General features: G+C 34.5%; 3 protein-coding genes across 3 annotated transcripts; 1 reads left to right on the top strand and 2 right to left on the bottom strand.

Moving 5' to 3' along the window:
• Positions 1 to 2,745: 2,745 nt before the first annotated feature.
• Positions 2,746 to 3,750, bottom strand: LOC106442400 (leucine-rich repeat extensin-like protein 5). The gene has a single exon (XM_013884090.2). It carries the CDS (start codon positions 3,748 to 3,750, stop codon positions 2,746 to 2,748), a length of 1,005 nt encoding a protein of 334 aa, XP_013739544.2.
• Positions 3,751 to 5,715: 1,965 nt separating this feature from the next.
• LOC106439754 (pentatricopeptide repeat-containing protein At2g13600-like) lies at positions 5,716 to 14,829 on the bottom strand. Its single transcript, XM_013881264.3, has 2 exons — positions 12,432 to 14,829; positions 5,716 to 9,155 (listed from the first exon to the last, which is right to left on the bottom strand). The coding sequence occupies exons 1-2, from the start codon at positions 14,522 to 14,524 to the stop codon at positions 8,969 to 8,971; spliced, it is 2,280 nt and encodes a 759-aa protein (XP_013736718.2). The 5' UTR covers positions 14,525 to 14,829; the 3' UTR covers positions 5,716 to 8,968.
• Positions 9,885 to 12,103, top strand: LOC106439755 (ABC transporter G family member 5). Its single transcript, XM_013881266.3, has one exon. The coding sequence runs from the start codon at positions 10,085 to 10,087 to the stop codon at positions 11,981 to 11,983; it is 1,899 nt and encodes a 632-aa protein (XP_013736720.3). The 5' UTR covers positions 9,885 to 10,084; the 3' UTR covers positions 11,984 to 12,103.
• Positions 14,830 to 16,839: the final 2,010 nt, after the last annotated feature.

Raw genomic sequence — 16,839 nt, 5'->3', positions numbered from 1 at the left:
GTATGTTAACATCTAAAATTAATATGAAACTTTGTTTAGTTAGATATTTGATGGGAAATCTGTAGGCATTTAAGGTATTTCTGTTATTCTGAGTATTTTGAATATTTACTTTTAGCTATCTTTAAATATTTTGAATAATTAAAAGTTATTTTTCATATTTTAGATATTTTTATATTAAATCTAAAAATAATTATATATTTAAATATATAATTTGATTCAGGTATTTTTAGATATATAAATATTTATTCGAATTCAATACATTTTTTTTGGGTCGAGTTGGTATTGTACTACTGTTACTCGGCGATGCTGACTCAAACTCCGATTTGATTTGATTTCTGAAGCGTCGAATACAGATTTCATCTTCATCGATCTTCCTTGAAACTATCACCTCGCCGTCGATAGGTTTCGCCGGTTTAAAGTTCGTCTCACCGATTTTAAAATTCTTACAACTTTAAAGCCCGTCGCCGAAAATAAAAGAAGCTAAAACCGGTTTGGTTTTGGTGGGAAAGATAAACCCGGTTTGTTTAACTTATTTGGCTTTTGGCTGTTGGCTGAGTATATTAAAATCTGTTGAATAAACACAATGCTATATGACAATCAGAATAATCTATTGCAAATGGGTATGAACATTGACATAGAGCTGTTCAGTGATGAAGTAGCTGGCCTGGGAAGATCCATGTGAACTGTCGTTGTAGGTGTTGTCGGAACTCGGAAGCATATTCCTCTAAGTTGGTGCAATCGAATGGTGTAAGGACAAATGCTTGCTTGAATGACTCAACCTAGGACTCAACCAACATACTGGGAGAATAATGTCTCTTCACAATTTTTTATTCTCTTTCGAGATTTCTCTTTTTATTTTTAATCAACGACGTTCTTACTATCTATTAGCCTATTAACATAGTTCAACTTGTAATGTAGAGCAAGCTATAAATAACATTATTTTCTTCTAAAAATAAACATAGTTGATAGTTTAATTTAACCATTTAAAACAAGATTCTTTAGTTGATTTTTAAAAAGCTTTTGGATTGTGATGTAGAAGGTGAAGACGTTTCATTTTTTGGGCCGCTTGGAACCAATCTTTTAGCACCAAAATTCACTATGAAATGTGAAGACGTTTCATTGTTTGGGCCGCTTAGAACCAATCTTTTAATTTCAAGATTCACTATTGAATCTGCTGGAGAAAGTGGATGCCGCTTGGAACCAATCTCTTAATTCCAAGATTCACTATTGAATCTGGTGGAGAAGCGGAGACGTTTCATTGTTTGGGCCGCTTGAAACCAATCTCTTAATTCCAAGATTCACTATTGAATCTGGTGGAGAAAGTGGTGACGTTTCATTGTTTGGACCACTTTGAACCCACTGACAGATCTAGAATCATTTATAGTTGGGGGCACAATGCTTGAAACAAAACAAAACCATTATGAACCGGGGGAACTTTTTTTTTTGTTTATTCACTAAACTAATAACAATTGAATCAAATTAGCTTAAGTTGTTTAGGAAAAAAAGATTAGGGGGCACGTGCCCCGTAACCGTAAGGCTACGTCCGCCCATGTTTGAACCAATCTCTTCACTCCGATTTCTGCAATAGAAAGTGATAGAGGACATTAAGATGTTCATTGTTTAGACCATTTGGAACCGATCTTCTTACTTAATCATTGAAAACCTTTCTAGACACATTCAAATCAGAATTAAAAGAAAATTACCACGAATTAATAATGATATAAATAAGAAGTGAAACACCACAACTCTAAAGAAACTCTTCATATTTTTGGTATTTGGTATTTTTGTTTTGATTGATATATATATTAGAAATGATTGTAATGTAATTAAACTACCCGAATAGAACTATAGATTGTTATTAGTCTCTCTACATAAATGTAGATGCTTTATAATTACTTGTTTATAGGAAATTCTAAAACTTTTTAAGTAAAATATCACTTATAAAGAAAAATATATGATATACATAATAAAATCTTTTGAAAATAAAGAGATATATATGCAACTTTGTTTATATAGAAGTATTTTATCTTTTTTTTTAACAAACCTCAATTTATAGAAGTATATTATCTTTTCTATTTTGAAACAAAGAAGTATATTATCTAATTAATGAAATGCAGAAATAAAAATAGATTTATCGGCGAAAATATCTATTTTATTAAACCAAGAAAATTGTTTGAAATTAATATTTTTGCTACATTTTATTTACACAAAATACTATTACTTATCAATCTAAGACACTCATTGATCATATTTTAGTAAAATTATGAAACACTGAATATAACAGATAATCTACTGTACATTATTATTCATGGAGAAATAATAATATAGATCAAACCAGATCTTGATTTCACATGATAGTATATAGCAAACTAAATCGAATAATACTATAACACAATCATGTTACCTAATTTCCTCATTAAATTGGTTTTTATCATCATACTTAACCAAGTCAAACTTCGATTTCACGTAATATTATAAATAAACCAAACCATACACAACATATTCCCTAATTATCTAAATTTCTATTGTCTAAATTGGTTTTTAGACTATTAAATTAAATCACACGGAGGAGTTATATATTGGTTTAAACCAAAAAATCAGTTATAGAAAATTCTTGCTATATCGATAACTAAATCATTCTTATAAATTAAACTTATAAATTACAATATATGGTAACATTTTTAAGTTTAATTTATAGATAAATGTAACATCATTTATTTTAGTTATTTCGATTAACTGTTTCTTTTAGTGTATGGAATGTGGTGGAGAAGGTGGAGAAGTTTCATTGTTTGGACCGCTTGGAACCAATCTCTTCACTCCAAAATTCGCTATGGAATGTGGGGGAGAAGGTGGAGACGTTTCATTGTTTGGGCCGCTTGGAACCAATCTCTTCACTCCAAAATCCGCTATGGAATGTGGTGGAGAAGGTGGAGACGTTTCATTGTTTGGGCCACTTGGAACCAATCTTTTCACTCCAAAATCAGCTATGGAATGTGGTGGAGAAGGTGGAGAAGTTTCATTGTTTGGACCGCTTGGAACCAATCTCTTCACTCCAAAATTTGCTATGAAATGTGGGGGAGAAGGTGGAGACGTTTCATTGTTTGGGCCGCTTGGAACCAATCTCTTCACTCCAAAATCCGCTATGGAATGTGGTGGAGAAGGTGGAGACGTTTCATTGTTTGGACCACTTGGAACCAATCCTTTCACTCCAAAATCAGCTATGGAATGTGGTGGAGAAGGTGGAGAAGTTTTATTGTTTGGGCCGCTTGGAACCAATCTCTTCACTCCAAAACTTGCAATAGAATGTGGCGGAGAAGGTGGAGACGTTTCATTGTTTGGACCGCTAGGAACCAATCTCTTCACTCCATAGTCCGCTATGGAATGTGGTGGAGAAGGTGGAGACGTTTCATTGTTTGGACCGCTTGGAACCAATCTCTTCACTCCAAAATCAGCTGAATGTGGTGGAGAAGGTGGAGACGTTTCATTGTTTGGACCGCTTGGAACCAATCTCTTTACTCTAGTATCCTCTATGAAATGTGGTGGAGAAGGTGGAGACGTCTCATTGTTTGGGCCGCTTGGAACCAATCTCTTCACTCCAAAATCAGCTATGAAATGTGGTGGAGAAGGTGGAGACGTTTCATTATTTGGACCGCTTGGAACCAATCTCTTCACTCCAATATCTTCTATGAAATGTGGTGGAGAAGGTGGAGACGTTTCATTGTTTGGGCCGCTTGGAACCAATCTCTTCATTCCAATATTCTCTATTGAAACCGGTGGAGAAGAAGGAGATGTTTCATTTGGATCGCTTGGAACCAAATTTTTTATTTCATCATAAGAAACATTTCTAGACACATCAGAGTCAGAAGTAAAGAAAAAATTATCACGAATTGCTAAAGATAACGTGAAAAACAAGAATTGGAACACCACAATTCCAAAATAACTCTTCATGTGTTTTGTATTTTTGTTGTTCATTTGATATGTTTAAAAATGAATGTGGTGTATTATTTAACTATGTGACTAAGCTATTTATATAGTTAGTTATTAGTCGCTTTAAAAATACATGCATTTCATAATAATTTGTTTAAGGTAATTGTAAAACTTTTAAAGTAAAATATCACTGATTATATATCCATAGTAAATATTTGATATACCAAATCAAATATTTTGGATATAATTACACGTATCTCTTATGTATATTTAATTTTGTTAATATTGAGATTTCTTGTCTAAAATGATCAAATGCATGAATAAAGAGATTTGTTGATGAAAATAATATTATATTACAGTTGAATCCAAATCTAATAAAAACAGAAAAAATAAAAATTAACTATCCCAACAAAATAATAAATTTATTATACATTGTATTTTCCATTTTTCATAATTCTAAACCAATAGTATTTTAAAAAGTACAATTAATTTTGTTGAATTGATTATTCAACATTCTCCAATCGTTTTTTATTAGATCTTGTTTAGGATTGTTACATATAGATTAAGAAAACATGTAATTTTTTTTATATTTTATAAACAAAAACATCATTAATTATTCACTTAAACACAATTCAACAAATAACAATATAGAAGATATAATAAAAATAGTCATATAACATAAATTAATATTTTTCATTAAAAACGGAAAAATTACACTGATTCGGAACAGTTTTTTTTTTGAATGCCATCTATTTGAAAACAAAAGAGTATTAACTAACAAAAATAGCTTTAAAAACTTCAAGCATGCGTTTATTTGAAACAAAAATTTATTTTAAAACATTTTTCATATAGAAATAGAGGAACTATTTATCTTACGATAAAATAAAATAAAATATAGTAGATAAACATTTTCATCGATATTTTAGAAAATTGTACAAAAGAGCATAACTATACGGATTCTATACTCATCAAATATAACTTAAGTTTTTTTATGGTCATTTGACAAAATTTCACTAAATTATATATTTTTTAACTGTTGTGAAATACAATCTCATAACAAATAACTATATTCATGATTGTCAGTGCAAAAAAAAAAGATTTATTTCTCATTTGGGATTACAATAGTTTAAAATTTCCAACCAGAAATTTCGTAAATTCATTGAAATTAGACTAATGGTAAAAAAAATATGGGAGTTTTGCTAATATATATGAGACAGCTAATCTCATATATTATCTACTCTATCATCTATATCTAAGTACGCTAAAATCTACACTATATAACACAAGGAAACTACACACCTACTCACTACCTGATTTTTAGTCAACACAACAATGACCGCCCAACTACCTTCCAAAGTTATATTCTTTTTATTCTTCTTTTCCTAACTTTGCATATTTGGTTTTAAGTTTTAACTGAGTTATATAAGGCAAAGACGAACTCAGCGCTGCCCATTATCCACCCCTACTTTTCGACAACACCCCATCTTCTAAAAGGTTATGGTGTTTCAGTTCTTTTCTTGAGGAGCTGTGATTACCCGTGGGATGATGGGAGCAATATTGCAGAAAGATACCAGACTTTTGTTGGCTACGTGTGGGTTTGGGCATGCAGGCTAATGGGCTAATGCGACATCTCATGAGTTTGAAGTATGGAGCATCAAAAACTCCAATGTTCTCATCTAAAATGATGCATAAACCAACGGGTTTTGCAGGAGATTAAAGATTTAATTGTGTCAGACATTTTTTGTTCAAGTAAATCTTCACCCAAGAGTACAACCATCGTCTATATAATTTTACTAAAGCATCTTAACATTTGCGTACTTCAACTTAAGTAGATTACAATGATGCAATTTAGAGGATTCGTTTTTATAAGCACTTTGTGTCATCCCCTTGTGAGCTTTTATCTTAGTTAGCTAGGGTTTCCTCAATCTGACAGGCTTTTCCAAATCCATTCACCACTATCAGAAAGAACTGTAAACTCTGATAAAGGATCCCCTAAGAGAATATAGCAATCATGCCTATGCAAAAATGTAAGTAAACGCATCCCCCATGTGTCTTGTTTGATGTCTTTTGAGAGTAGCATCAAATTTGATTCTCCAGGATTGTCCAATGCCCATAGATAACTGTCCAGTAGCATAAAATTACCTCTCGTATACGTAACTCCTTCAACTATATATATCAACAGAGAAGAAGTATATAAAAAAGATATATAATTCACCATCGGGTACCAAACAGATTTTGATTCCAGCTTCAGCATATTTATCCCCGTACAGCCGTAGTGACACATGAGTACGGTAACCCTTATTCTCAAGAGCTCGTTTGATTTTCTGATAAATGGATTTGGGATCGAGATGCTTAGGGATTGGGAAATCGTCTACGTCCAAGAATACACCAGTGTTACCAGCTGCCAAAAAATAATTAACTAAGTTGAGGAATGTTGTCATGCATAATATATACTTTATGTAGTTATGTATATATTATTTTAGTTTGCATAGTTATCTATGTGATGGTCAATACTACATGTAGTCAGCTGCTAAGGCTCTGCATAGCTTATGTATGCGTTTTGTAAATTGAGTGATTGACTATTGACAATGTCTTTTTGTTTTGGTTTTGAATATTTTGAAGATCGTTTATATTTAAAATCATTAGATGATACATATATTTTCTATAAATTAAAAAGCGTTTATATTTTTAAAATTAATTAATTTAATTGTAATTTGATATATTTAATTACTGGTTTTAAAATAAATCACTCTTAGTGATTTATACTCTCAGTTTTTCTATAATAGAGTTTAAAGATTAGAGACATTTAATTTTTATAACAAATATTAGAAACACAAGTCCTAAGAACTAGGGATGGCATTTGTGTATCCTTTCAGTTTCGTTTCTGGTATATCCGAATATTGGGTTTACATATTTAAACTCATTCAAATATTTATAAATTTTGGTTTGGGTTCAGTTCGGATTTTTGCAAATTCGGTTTAGGTTTGTATATCTATTTAAATTATCTAAACAAATTCAAAAATCTAAATATACCTTAAAATCCAAAAATAAAAAATAATATTCAACATAAAAAGAATATTATATAATAAATATTTGAAATTAACATGAAAATATGTTTGGTTTAGAAATTTGGATGAAGGACATGTAAGTATTTAGGGTAATTCTGATATTTTAAATACTTCTTATTATTTACTTTTAGGTGTTTTCATGTATTTTTGATAATTTAGAATATTTTTGAGTTTTGAAGATCTTCTGAATATTAAATCTAAAAATAATTAATAAATTTAAATATATAATCGTAATTCATGTATTTTAGAATATTCAAAATATTTATGCTCAAGTCTGATACAAATTCGGTTTTTCAGATACCAAAATTTTGGATTCATTTGTATATTTTATCAAGTTCGATTCCAATTCGAAACAACTTTGTAAATTGGATGTGGTTCGGTAGGGTATTTTGTTTCCTACTCAAAACCGAGGAAGGAGCCTTTTTGTTGACTTAAATCCCTAATATACTAAAGCACAAGTCATATGACCAACAAAAATTTGACACATCGAATATGCTCTACAATTTAAAAGAAAAATAATTTAAATATAAAAACCTGATCGTGTATTAACTTATTTCTCTTTTATCTATATAAAATAAAAATTCCTAATATCTCTCACAATGTGCCCATGATCCCACGATCCCTAAAACTGTTAATCATAGTTTTTTTGAGTAATTGATTTAACTCATAATGCCATATATTTAGATTCATTTGTTGCATTCAAAATTTATAAATTCTTAAATTCTTTGCAGCACCCCATTGATCCTCTCTAAATTTCAACTTCTAACCAGATAGATTAAAACTTTCAATGATGAAACCTTTTGCAGTTCCAGATTCAAATCGAAGTAGTTTTTGGCCAAACTTGCACAACAATAATCTTCAAGATAATCTTTCAAGGAAACGAGAAAAAGGAGGCCAGTACGCTATGGATTGATATTTTCGAAGTCTTAAGATGAAGGTTATTTGTTCAAAAAAAAAGAGATGAAGGTTAAAGTCCAGGTAAGTAAACGCTTAAACTCTTCATGCTCAAATAACCTTTTGCATGAACCTTATTCTCATATACTTGCATATAATTTTTTTTCTGCATTCTAAACATTGTCCAAACCTAAATACTGCATGTAAGAAGGAAATGATAAACAAAATATGTCAATAACATAATTAAAAAGGACTAATCAATTGTCGATTTGCTGGAATGAGTTTATTTTTATCGTGGTGACAGACTGATAGTTCAGGAAAAGAGATTAAAATGGTCTCAACTTAAAACACATGTACAAAGCACCACAAGAAGAAAAGAAAAGAAAAGAAAAGAAAAGAAAAGAAAAGAAAAGAAAAGAAAAGGGGGGAAAACATGGATCTAAGGCAGCAAATGGAAACTCGGGGGCTAGAAAAACAAAAGGATCCATGTCTACTATCCAGATTAAGATCTAACTTGATAGTAAGATTTCCTTACTTTTATTTGTGTGTTTGTAATTTATACAAATGTGATTTTTAAAAAAATTTCAGATCAAAATATATATACTTTTAATTACTTTCTATTTCTATTTGTAGATAGAAGCAAAAGAAAAACTCCAAGTAAGCATAGCAATGAAAATAAAAATATATAAAAGAGTATTATGAAGAAATAAAATAAAGGCCAATTTAGGTGAATATACATAAAAAGAATGGTAATTAGGTAGATGGTCACTTTTCAAAAGTATTTGCAAAATCATGCAAGGAGAGAGTGTGAAATTACATGAAACTCCACAATAATGTAAGAGGTAATAATTAAAAAGCAGGTAAAGATTCAATGAGAAAGATGAACAAGAACGAGGGAGAAATGTTGAACAAGAGTCAACTTTTTCTGAAGCTAAGAAAAATAAGCTGGAATATGTTTGGCTTCAAGTTTAAGTACAATCTTAGCCTGAATAAAAATCAAGCTCCAGAAAATTCCACTACAGCAACAAAAAGGAAGGAAGAATCAAAGTGAAGCAACAAAGAGTTTCTTAATAGAATTATTACAGCAGCATAACGAGGATAATATTGAGCTCTGACATGCAATTGAGGGTTAAGATATGTCCTTCCATAGCTGATTTGTCTTGTTGATTGACTGTAACTGAATGATTGAGTTCTTCTAGATGGCCTTCACTTTTGTAAATTGAAGATGAACGAGTGCTTCTAGGTTTCAAGATTGAGACTTCCAAACTTCAATTTCGAGAAAACCCAACAAAAAACATTTGCGTATCAGCTTAAAAGGATGAACAAACACCTAAAATTTCCATAATCTAAGGAGGTTGATAAATTTGCTATATCCATGTCTCAGGTCTATGCTAGTGGGTGCTAATAAGGATATTTTTGGATTATATAAAAATGCACAGTGCATTGTCCATATAGCTAATTAAATAAGTTTTCTATGTCATCCACTGCAAATTCCCTAAAATAAAACCATAAAAGAAGGGAAATACTACAACGGACTATATGCTTTCCCTCAATCTTATTTTTCATATGTAATAATTCTTTCCTGTTTCTGGAAGAAACATATAAAAGGTTCATGTGGACTATAAAGCGCAAATTTTTCGTTTTTCTAATTCTACTGATAAATATACCCTCAAAATAACATTCTTTCCATTATAAACTATATTTTAAAATATATATTCATTTCTATTGTAAATTATAAAAATAATGGTCGTGCATAGCACGGGAGTAATACTAGTAATAAATATTTCAGAAGTGCCACTTACTTTTGACATAATTATTTTAGTTATTTGGTATTCACCGCAATTTCTCAAAAAGTATGCATAGAGAGCAACACGTGACTCTTTCATATCTTGGGAAAGTTACAGCGGAGTGAGAAGGAACAACTGCATGTGAACCTCTCTGTTTCTCTCTCTATGATATAAGAAAACAAACAGCCCGTGAACCATAAACTCAAGTCTTCACTTAAATCCAATAGAAGCTACAGAAAACCAAGCTGTCTTTTAAAACACTATACTTATCAAAAGTTTTATTTATAAGTAATAAAACAATTAGAAGAATAACTACGTAAGACAAATAATTGCTATTGTACTTATTACTTGTCCTTTCTCTTTAAGCATTGGAGACTCAGAGAAAAAGAGTGCAAAAGCTTCATCACAATGGAGAAGGAAGGATGTGAGATCGAAGCTCTAGATATTGATTACAACATCACTGAGCGGAAGATTAATGTTAATCCTTTCGGAATCTTTACAAGGAAGCCGGTTCCGGAGGCTGACCAACCGGTTAAGCTTGAGGATGGAACCTGCAAGAAAGTCAAGCATGTGCTAAAAGGAGTGACCTGCAGAGCCAAACCGTGGGAGATTCTCGCCATCGTTGGTCCAAGCGGCGCAGGGAAGTCTTCTCTGCTCGAAATTCTAGCTGGAAGACTCATCCCTCAAACCGGTTCGGTTATCGTTAATCACAGACCGGTCGACAGAGCCAATTTCAAGAAAATCTCCGGTTACGTCACGCAGAAGGACACTCTCTTTCCTCTCCTCACGGTGGAGGAAACGCTTTTGTTCAGCGCCAAGCTGCGTTTAAAGCTCCCCGCGGAGGAGCTCAGATCACGCGTTAAGTCGTTGGTGCGTGAGCTTGGTCTCGAAGCTGTAGCCACGGCTCGTGTGGGAGATGATAGCCTCAGAGGGATATCAGGTGGTGAGAGACGCCGCGTCTCTATAGGAGTTGAAGTGATTCACGACCCCAAGGTTCTGATCCTCGATGAGCCAACCTCTGGTCTCGACAGCACTTCTGCTCTTCAGATCATAGACATGCTCAAGCTCATGGCTGAGACAAGAGGCAGGACCATAGTTCTAACCATCCACCAGCCAGGTTTTCGTATAGTCAAACTGTTCAACTCCGTTCTTTTACTGGCTAACGGCTCGACGTTGAACCAAGGCTCGGTGGATCAGCTCGGGTTCTACTTAAGATCAAACGGTCTGCAGCCTCCTCTCCATGAGAATATAGTCGAATTCGCCATCGAGTCGATCGAAGCCATCACTAAGCACCAGAGTCTATTACAGCAAAGCAGAAGAGTAGTGGCTCATGTCCCAACACCACAGGGCGAGGGGAGAAGCGGCAAGTTCACGCTACAGCAACTGTTTCAACAATCAAAGGTCGCCGACGTAGGAACCATGAAGATAGGTAAAGAGTTCACTAGAGATTTCGCGAATTCGAGGCTTGGAGAGACTATGATACTCACTCATAGATTCTCCAAGAACATTTTCAGAACCAAGGAGCTCTTTGCGTGTAGAACGGTTCAGATGCTAGGCTCAGGGATTGTTCTTGGTCTCATTTTTCACAATCTTAAGGACGATTTAAAAGGTGCGAGAGAGAGAGTGGGACTCTTTGCTTTCATATTGACATTCCTGCTGACTTCAACGATAGAAGCACTCCCTATTTTTCTGCAAGAGAGAGAGATTCTCATGAAGGAGACTTCAAGTGGAAGCTACAGAGTTTCTTCCTACGCCGTAGCGAACGGGCTTGTTTACTTGCCGTTTCTGCTCATTCTAGCGATTCTGTTTTCAATCCCAGTGTACTGGCTGGTGGGGCTGAACCCTAGCTTCATGGCTTTCTTGCACTTTTTGCTACTCATTTGGCTGATCCTCTACACAGCCAACTCAGTGGTTGTGTGCTTTAGTGCACTCGTTCCTAACTTCATCGTCGGGAACTCGGTGATTTCAGGCGTGATGGGCTCCTTCTTTCTCTTCTCGGGGTACTTCATATCGAAGAACGAGATCCCTGGTTACTGGATTTTCATGCACTACATCTCTCTGTTCAAGTACCCTTTCGAAGGGTTTTTGATAAACGAGTTCTCTAAGTCGAGCAAGTGTTTGGAGTATGGATTCGGAAAGTGTTTGATGACTGAGGAGGGTCTGCTGAAAGAAGAAAGGTATGGTGAGGAGAATAGGTGGAGAAATGTGGTGATCATGCTGTGTTTTGTCTTGCTCTACAGGTTTGTTTCCTATGTGATTCTGAGGTGTAGATGTTCACAAAGAAGTTTCAAACCTACTCTTGTCTGATAGATGTGGTAACAATAATGTCTTTTTCTTCAAAACGTTGGGTTATAAGTTTGTTCAAATGTTCAATTTACTTAAAATTGTGAAAGAAAGTGTATTAATGCAAAAGAATATTTCCATTGACTCTATAATTCCCATTCTAAAAAAATTGTTTAAAATACCTAAGTTGATTGCCACTTTCTAAAAATACACTCAATCAAAAATATTATAACATTTGGGTTTATAGTTCAGTGATTATTGTTTACTGCTATAAATGTTATACAAATTATTCTTAAGCATTTATAAATGATTTAGAAGAATAAATTTAATCTTTTCGATCAAAAATTTAAAGTATTTTATAAAAATGATTATCATTTAAAAGTAAATTTGAAAAGTGGTATGGCAAAATTGAAATTTCCCCATTCTATTTCCTTGAATTTTCAACAAGAAAAAAAAAACAAAAGGGACTTACATGGCATTGTCCCAAAGAATACGAGATGAATAATCCATTTCCTCAGAGGAGAGTGATCCTCTTTCAGCATGATCTTGTTCCGGTCTCATCTCTGCTATTAGAACATCAAGAAGCGAGTGTATCTGCTTTTTGCGAGGATGTCTTTTATCTTTAACCATGAAAACATGAGAACGTCCTTGTACCTCTATCCAACTAAAACCTGGCTGCTTCGTGACTCCTTCTTTCCTCATAGACTTCCTTACATTCATCACATCCTCCCACTGTCCATTCTCAGCGTACATGTTAGAGAGAAGAACATACGGTCCCGAGTTTGACGACGTCTCTACTTCAAGAAGCTTCTCAGCAACATACTTACCCAACGTGATGTTCCTATGAACTTTACAAGCACCGAGCAAAGATCCCCATATAACCGAATCTGGCTCCATAGGCATCTCCTCCTCAATCATACTCCTCGCTTCTTCAAGAAACCCAGCTCGGCCGAGTAAATCAACCATGCAAGTGTAGTGATCCCTCAGTGGAGCCACACCGAAGTCTCTGGCCATGGACGAAAAGTAACGCCGCCCTTCTTCGACTAATCCAGCGTGTCCGCACGCGGAGAGAACACCAATCATTGTAATGTGATCTGGTTTCTCCCCAGAACCACCAAGCATCTCTCTGAACAACTCAAGCGCCTCGTTTCCATACCCGTTCTGCGCGAATCCAACAATCATCGCGTTCCAGGAGACGCGGTCTCTCTCCACCATCTTCCTAAACACAAGATAACCATCTTCCACACAACCGCATTTCACATACATATCTATCAACGAGTTGCCAACGAATATATCAGTTTCTTCCCCGGACCGAAACTTAAACCCGTGCTTCAGCACGTGCACATGAGCCTGCATGCCGAGATGCAACTCCGCGAGATCCGCACACGCCTTGAGGATATTAGCAAAGGTATAATGCGTCGGGGATACAGACTCCCTCTTTAACTGACGAAACAGACCAACCGCTTCTTCGTTCTCCCCGTTCTGCGTATACCCAGCGATGAGCGCGTTCCACGAAACAACATTCCTCTCGGTCATCTTGGCGAACATCAGCCTAGCAGCCTTGGTGCTCGCAGCCATAGCGTAGCCGCTGATCATCGACGTTTCAGCGATAGCGTTTCTGATAGGCATGCTATCGAACACGATCCTAGCTTCTTTCACTCTTCCACACTTTGCGTACATATCAACAAACGCGTTGCTTAGGATTATATCGTTCCGTAACTTAACGTCTTTAGCAACGCGTCCGTGAACTTCCCGTCCGACTTTAACCGCGGACAGGCTCGCGCACGCGCTGATCACGCTCGCTAACGTTACCTCATCAGGCTCGAAACCGGATCTCAGCATTAAATTGAAAACGGTTAGAGCTTCCTCCACGGGACCGTTCTGTTCGTAACACGTAATCAAACTATTCCAAGTGACGACGTTTCTATAACCACGCAACTCATCAAAACACTGCTGAGCTTCATCCACGTGTCCGCATTTGGAATACATGTCAACGAGAGCGGAGCCTATGTGAACATCGGAGAATAAACAAGGAGATTTGGCGATCAGAGAATGTATCTGCACGCCTCTGTTCACATCGCTCAAGCTAGAGCAAGCGCTTAGACCACTAGCTAAACTATATTCGTTCAGGGAGAAGCCTTCTTTGTGCATCGAGGCGAGATAACGCAACGCCTCTTCGCACCTATCCCGCTGCGCGAACCCGGAGACCATTGAGTTCCAAGTGCACTGGTCACGCTCAGGCATCGAGCGGAAGAGAGAGTCGGCTTCGTCTAAGAGACCCAACTTGGCTAAAGCCGTGACGAGAGTGTTCCAAGTGTAGACGTTTCGGTGAGGCATTTCGTCGAACACTTTGCGCGCGTCATGGAGCGAGCCGCGTTTCGCGTAGGCGTCGATGAGACGGTTGTGTATAAAGATTTCGTTGGAGAAAGGGGATTTGATGATGGAAGCGTGGACGGTGCGGACGTAGTTTGGTGGGAGCTTGGATTTGATGCATGAATCGAGAAGATTCGCGAAGGGTGAAGAGTTCGTGAGAGAGGCGAGTTTGAGAAATGAGTTTCTAGCCATTCCATTGTTTGTTTTGGTGAGAGGTTCTTCAAACTGAATTTGGATTTCTCATCTTTGTGTGCGCAGAGAGTTCTCTTGAGCAAAGGCGGGTTTTAATAGAAATTTGGATGCTCAACCGAACCGAACTTGAGATCCAATTAAAATTAATAGAAATAAACGGTCGGGCCCGGTTTCTACCGGTTAGGATTAAGCCATCTTGCTATGGAGCTGGCCTCGGGGTCGGGGAATTATATCAAACTGACACGAACCTAATTAGAAAGAAAAAAATCAAAACCGAACATAATAGTGAAAAATATATTTTTTCATTAATATTTTGAACAACTAGAATTAAATAGAAATCAAACTAGGGGTGTTCAATCCGGATATCAGTTCGGTTTCGGTTCGGGTTTTTTCGGTTTTCGGTATTTCGTTTAGTAAAATATAACTACCATTCTAAATCCATATTTACTTCGGTTCGGTTCGGTTTATATATCGTCGGTTTTCGGTTTATTCGGTTTTATACTAAAAAACATAATTATTTTGTTTGAGATCATATTATATGAATTTTAGAGTCATATTGTCAACACCGTCATTTATTAAAAATATATTACGTGTTCAAATAAATAAACAAAAAAGTAAAAATACTTCTACCATCAAATAAAATAATCAAATCTATAACTAAAATCAAAGCTTGAAATTTTGAAAATAAAAATATGAAACAAAACAAAAACATGAAAGAAAAGTTTTTCCACTCTTCCATATTTAGTGTTTATTAAAGTCATATTTTTTCAATTGAAAATTTTCCATTAATTATTGTCCATCAAATTTATAATCTTCATATTAATTTAGTGAAGACTAAAATAAAACAAAAAGATCAAAAAAAGACTTATAAAATAAGATGTCTGAATTGTGTTTGCGATGTATTGTTATTTAGTTATAGTTCAAGTGTTTCACAAATTAAGGTTTTTTATTACTATAAAATTATTGTAATAGTTATTAACACAAATTTAACTTATGTAACAGATAGATTTTCATGTATTGTTATAAAATAAATACATATTTACATGTTTCTACATTTAATCGGTTTTGTTCGGTTTATTCGGTTTAATCGGTTATATACCAAATCATATCCAAATCCTACGGTTTTTATAAAATTATATCCATTCGGTTTATATGGTATATACTAAAACCAAACCATATTGTCTATTACGGTTCGGTACGGTTCGGTTTTACCGTATTGAACAGCCCTAAATCAAACCAACTACACATGGATGTGTGATACTGATAGATTGAACCTCCAATCCGGTCATATTAGTTTTTGTCTTGTTGTGGTGTGTCTTTTGTTATCTGCAAGTAACTGGAAGTGAAAACGTTCACATCTGGCATCTGGATCCTACACCAAGAAGATTTGAGAAAGAGAGATTCAACAGGAAATAAGATTTTGTTCTTGATGAAGATTAAAATAAATTATGTGGGTTAGTTAGTCCACTACAAACAATGTTATTTATCAATAGTTACGTCTGCAAATTATGTCGATGATTAATCCGGCTGTAAAATATAATAAACTAAGTATATTATTCTGTTTTGTTTGATAAAAGAATATAATATGCATATATATAGTGATAACATTAACATAATGTTAACACTAGATAATATTAACTTTCTTAAACACTTAGGGTGTGACTGGTGATCAAGAGAATGAAAAGGAACACTATGTTCCTTAATATTCCTTAAACATTTACCTTTCATGAGGAATAATTTTTTATTTTCATTCCTCTTCATTCTTTTATTTGTAAAGAATTATAGAACAAATCAATTCCTTATCAATTTTGATAAGAAACCATCATTCATTATCATTCCTAAAAATTTATTCCTATTCATTCATTTCCTATCTGTTCATATTGTTCCTATAATGGTTACCAGTCACATCCTTAATATAAATATGCTAGAATATCTTGTTATTCAAGTATTTGCTTTTAATTTTGAGAATCTTCGTAGGTTTTACGAACTTCACAGCCTTGGTCCGTAAGATGTATATCTTACGGCCCACCGGTTCTAGGTTTTCTAATGAGGTCTAAGACATAGTTTCATCTTCGTCTCACTAAACTGTAGCAGCTTAGTTTTCTCCAGAAATCGAACTCAGGATCAACGGTTTATGCTTCCTGCCAAATCAATCCCTACCACCAATCTACCATTGTTTTCTTAATCTTTATAAAAATAGTGCATTCTTTACTACTTCAGAAGTAGTTTAAAATTTATAAATATATGGATTACTTTCAAATTATAAAAAAAACTTTTAGATTTATTAAACAATAATCTCCCTAGCGATTTTTTCT

The sequence above is a fragment of the Brassica napus genome, chromosome A3, assembly GCF_020379485.1.
Source record: "Brassica napus cultivar Da-Ae chromosome A3, Da-Ae, whole genome shotgun sequence".
NCBI classification, from domain to species: Eukaryota; Viridiplantae; Streptophyta; class Magnoliopsida; order Brassicales; family Brassicaceae; genus Brassica; species Brassica napus.
Note: the sequence above shows the minus strand (reverse complement) of the source record. Positions and strands in the feature narration are given on the sequence as shown.

Bases quoted from the DNA above. Each gene is read 5' to 3' on its own strand.
- LOC106442400 (XM_013884090.2), bottom strand. From the start codon at position 3,750: ATGAAGAGATTGGTTCCAAGCGGCCCAAACAATGAAACGTCTCCACCT.
- LOC106439755 (XM_013881266.3), top strand. From the start codon at position 10,085: ATGGAGAAGGAAGGATGTGAGATCGAAGCTCTAGATATTGATTACAAC.
- LOC106439754 (XM_013881264.3), bottom strand. From the start codon at position 14,524: ATGGCTAGAAACTCATTTCTCAAACTCGCCTCTCTCACGAACTCTTCA. The intron at 9,156-12,431 runs GTAAGTCCCTTT...TCGAAATTGAAG, and splicing joins ATTCTTTGGGACAATGCCAT to TTTGGAAGTCTCAATCTTGA.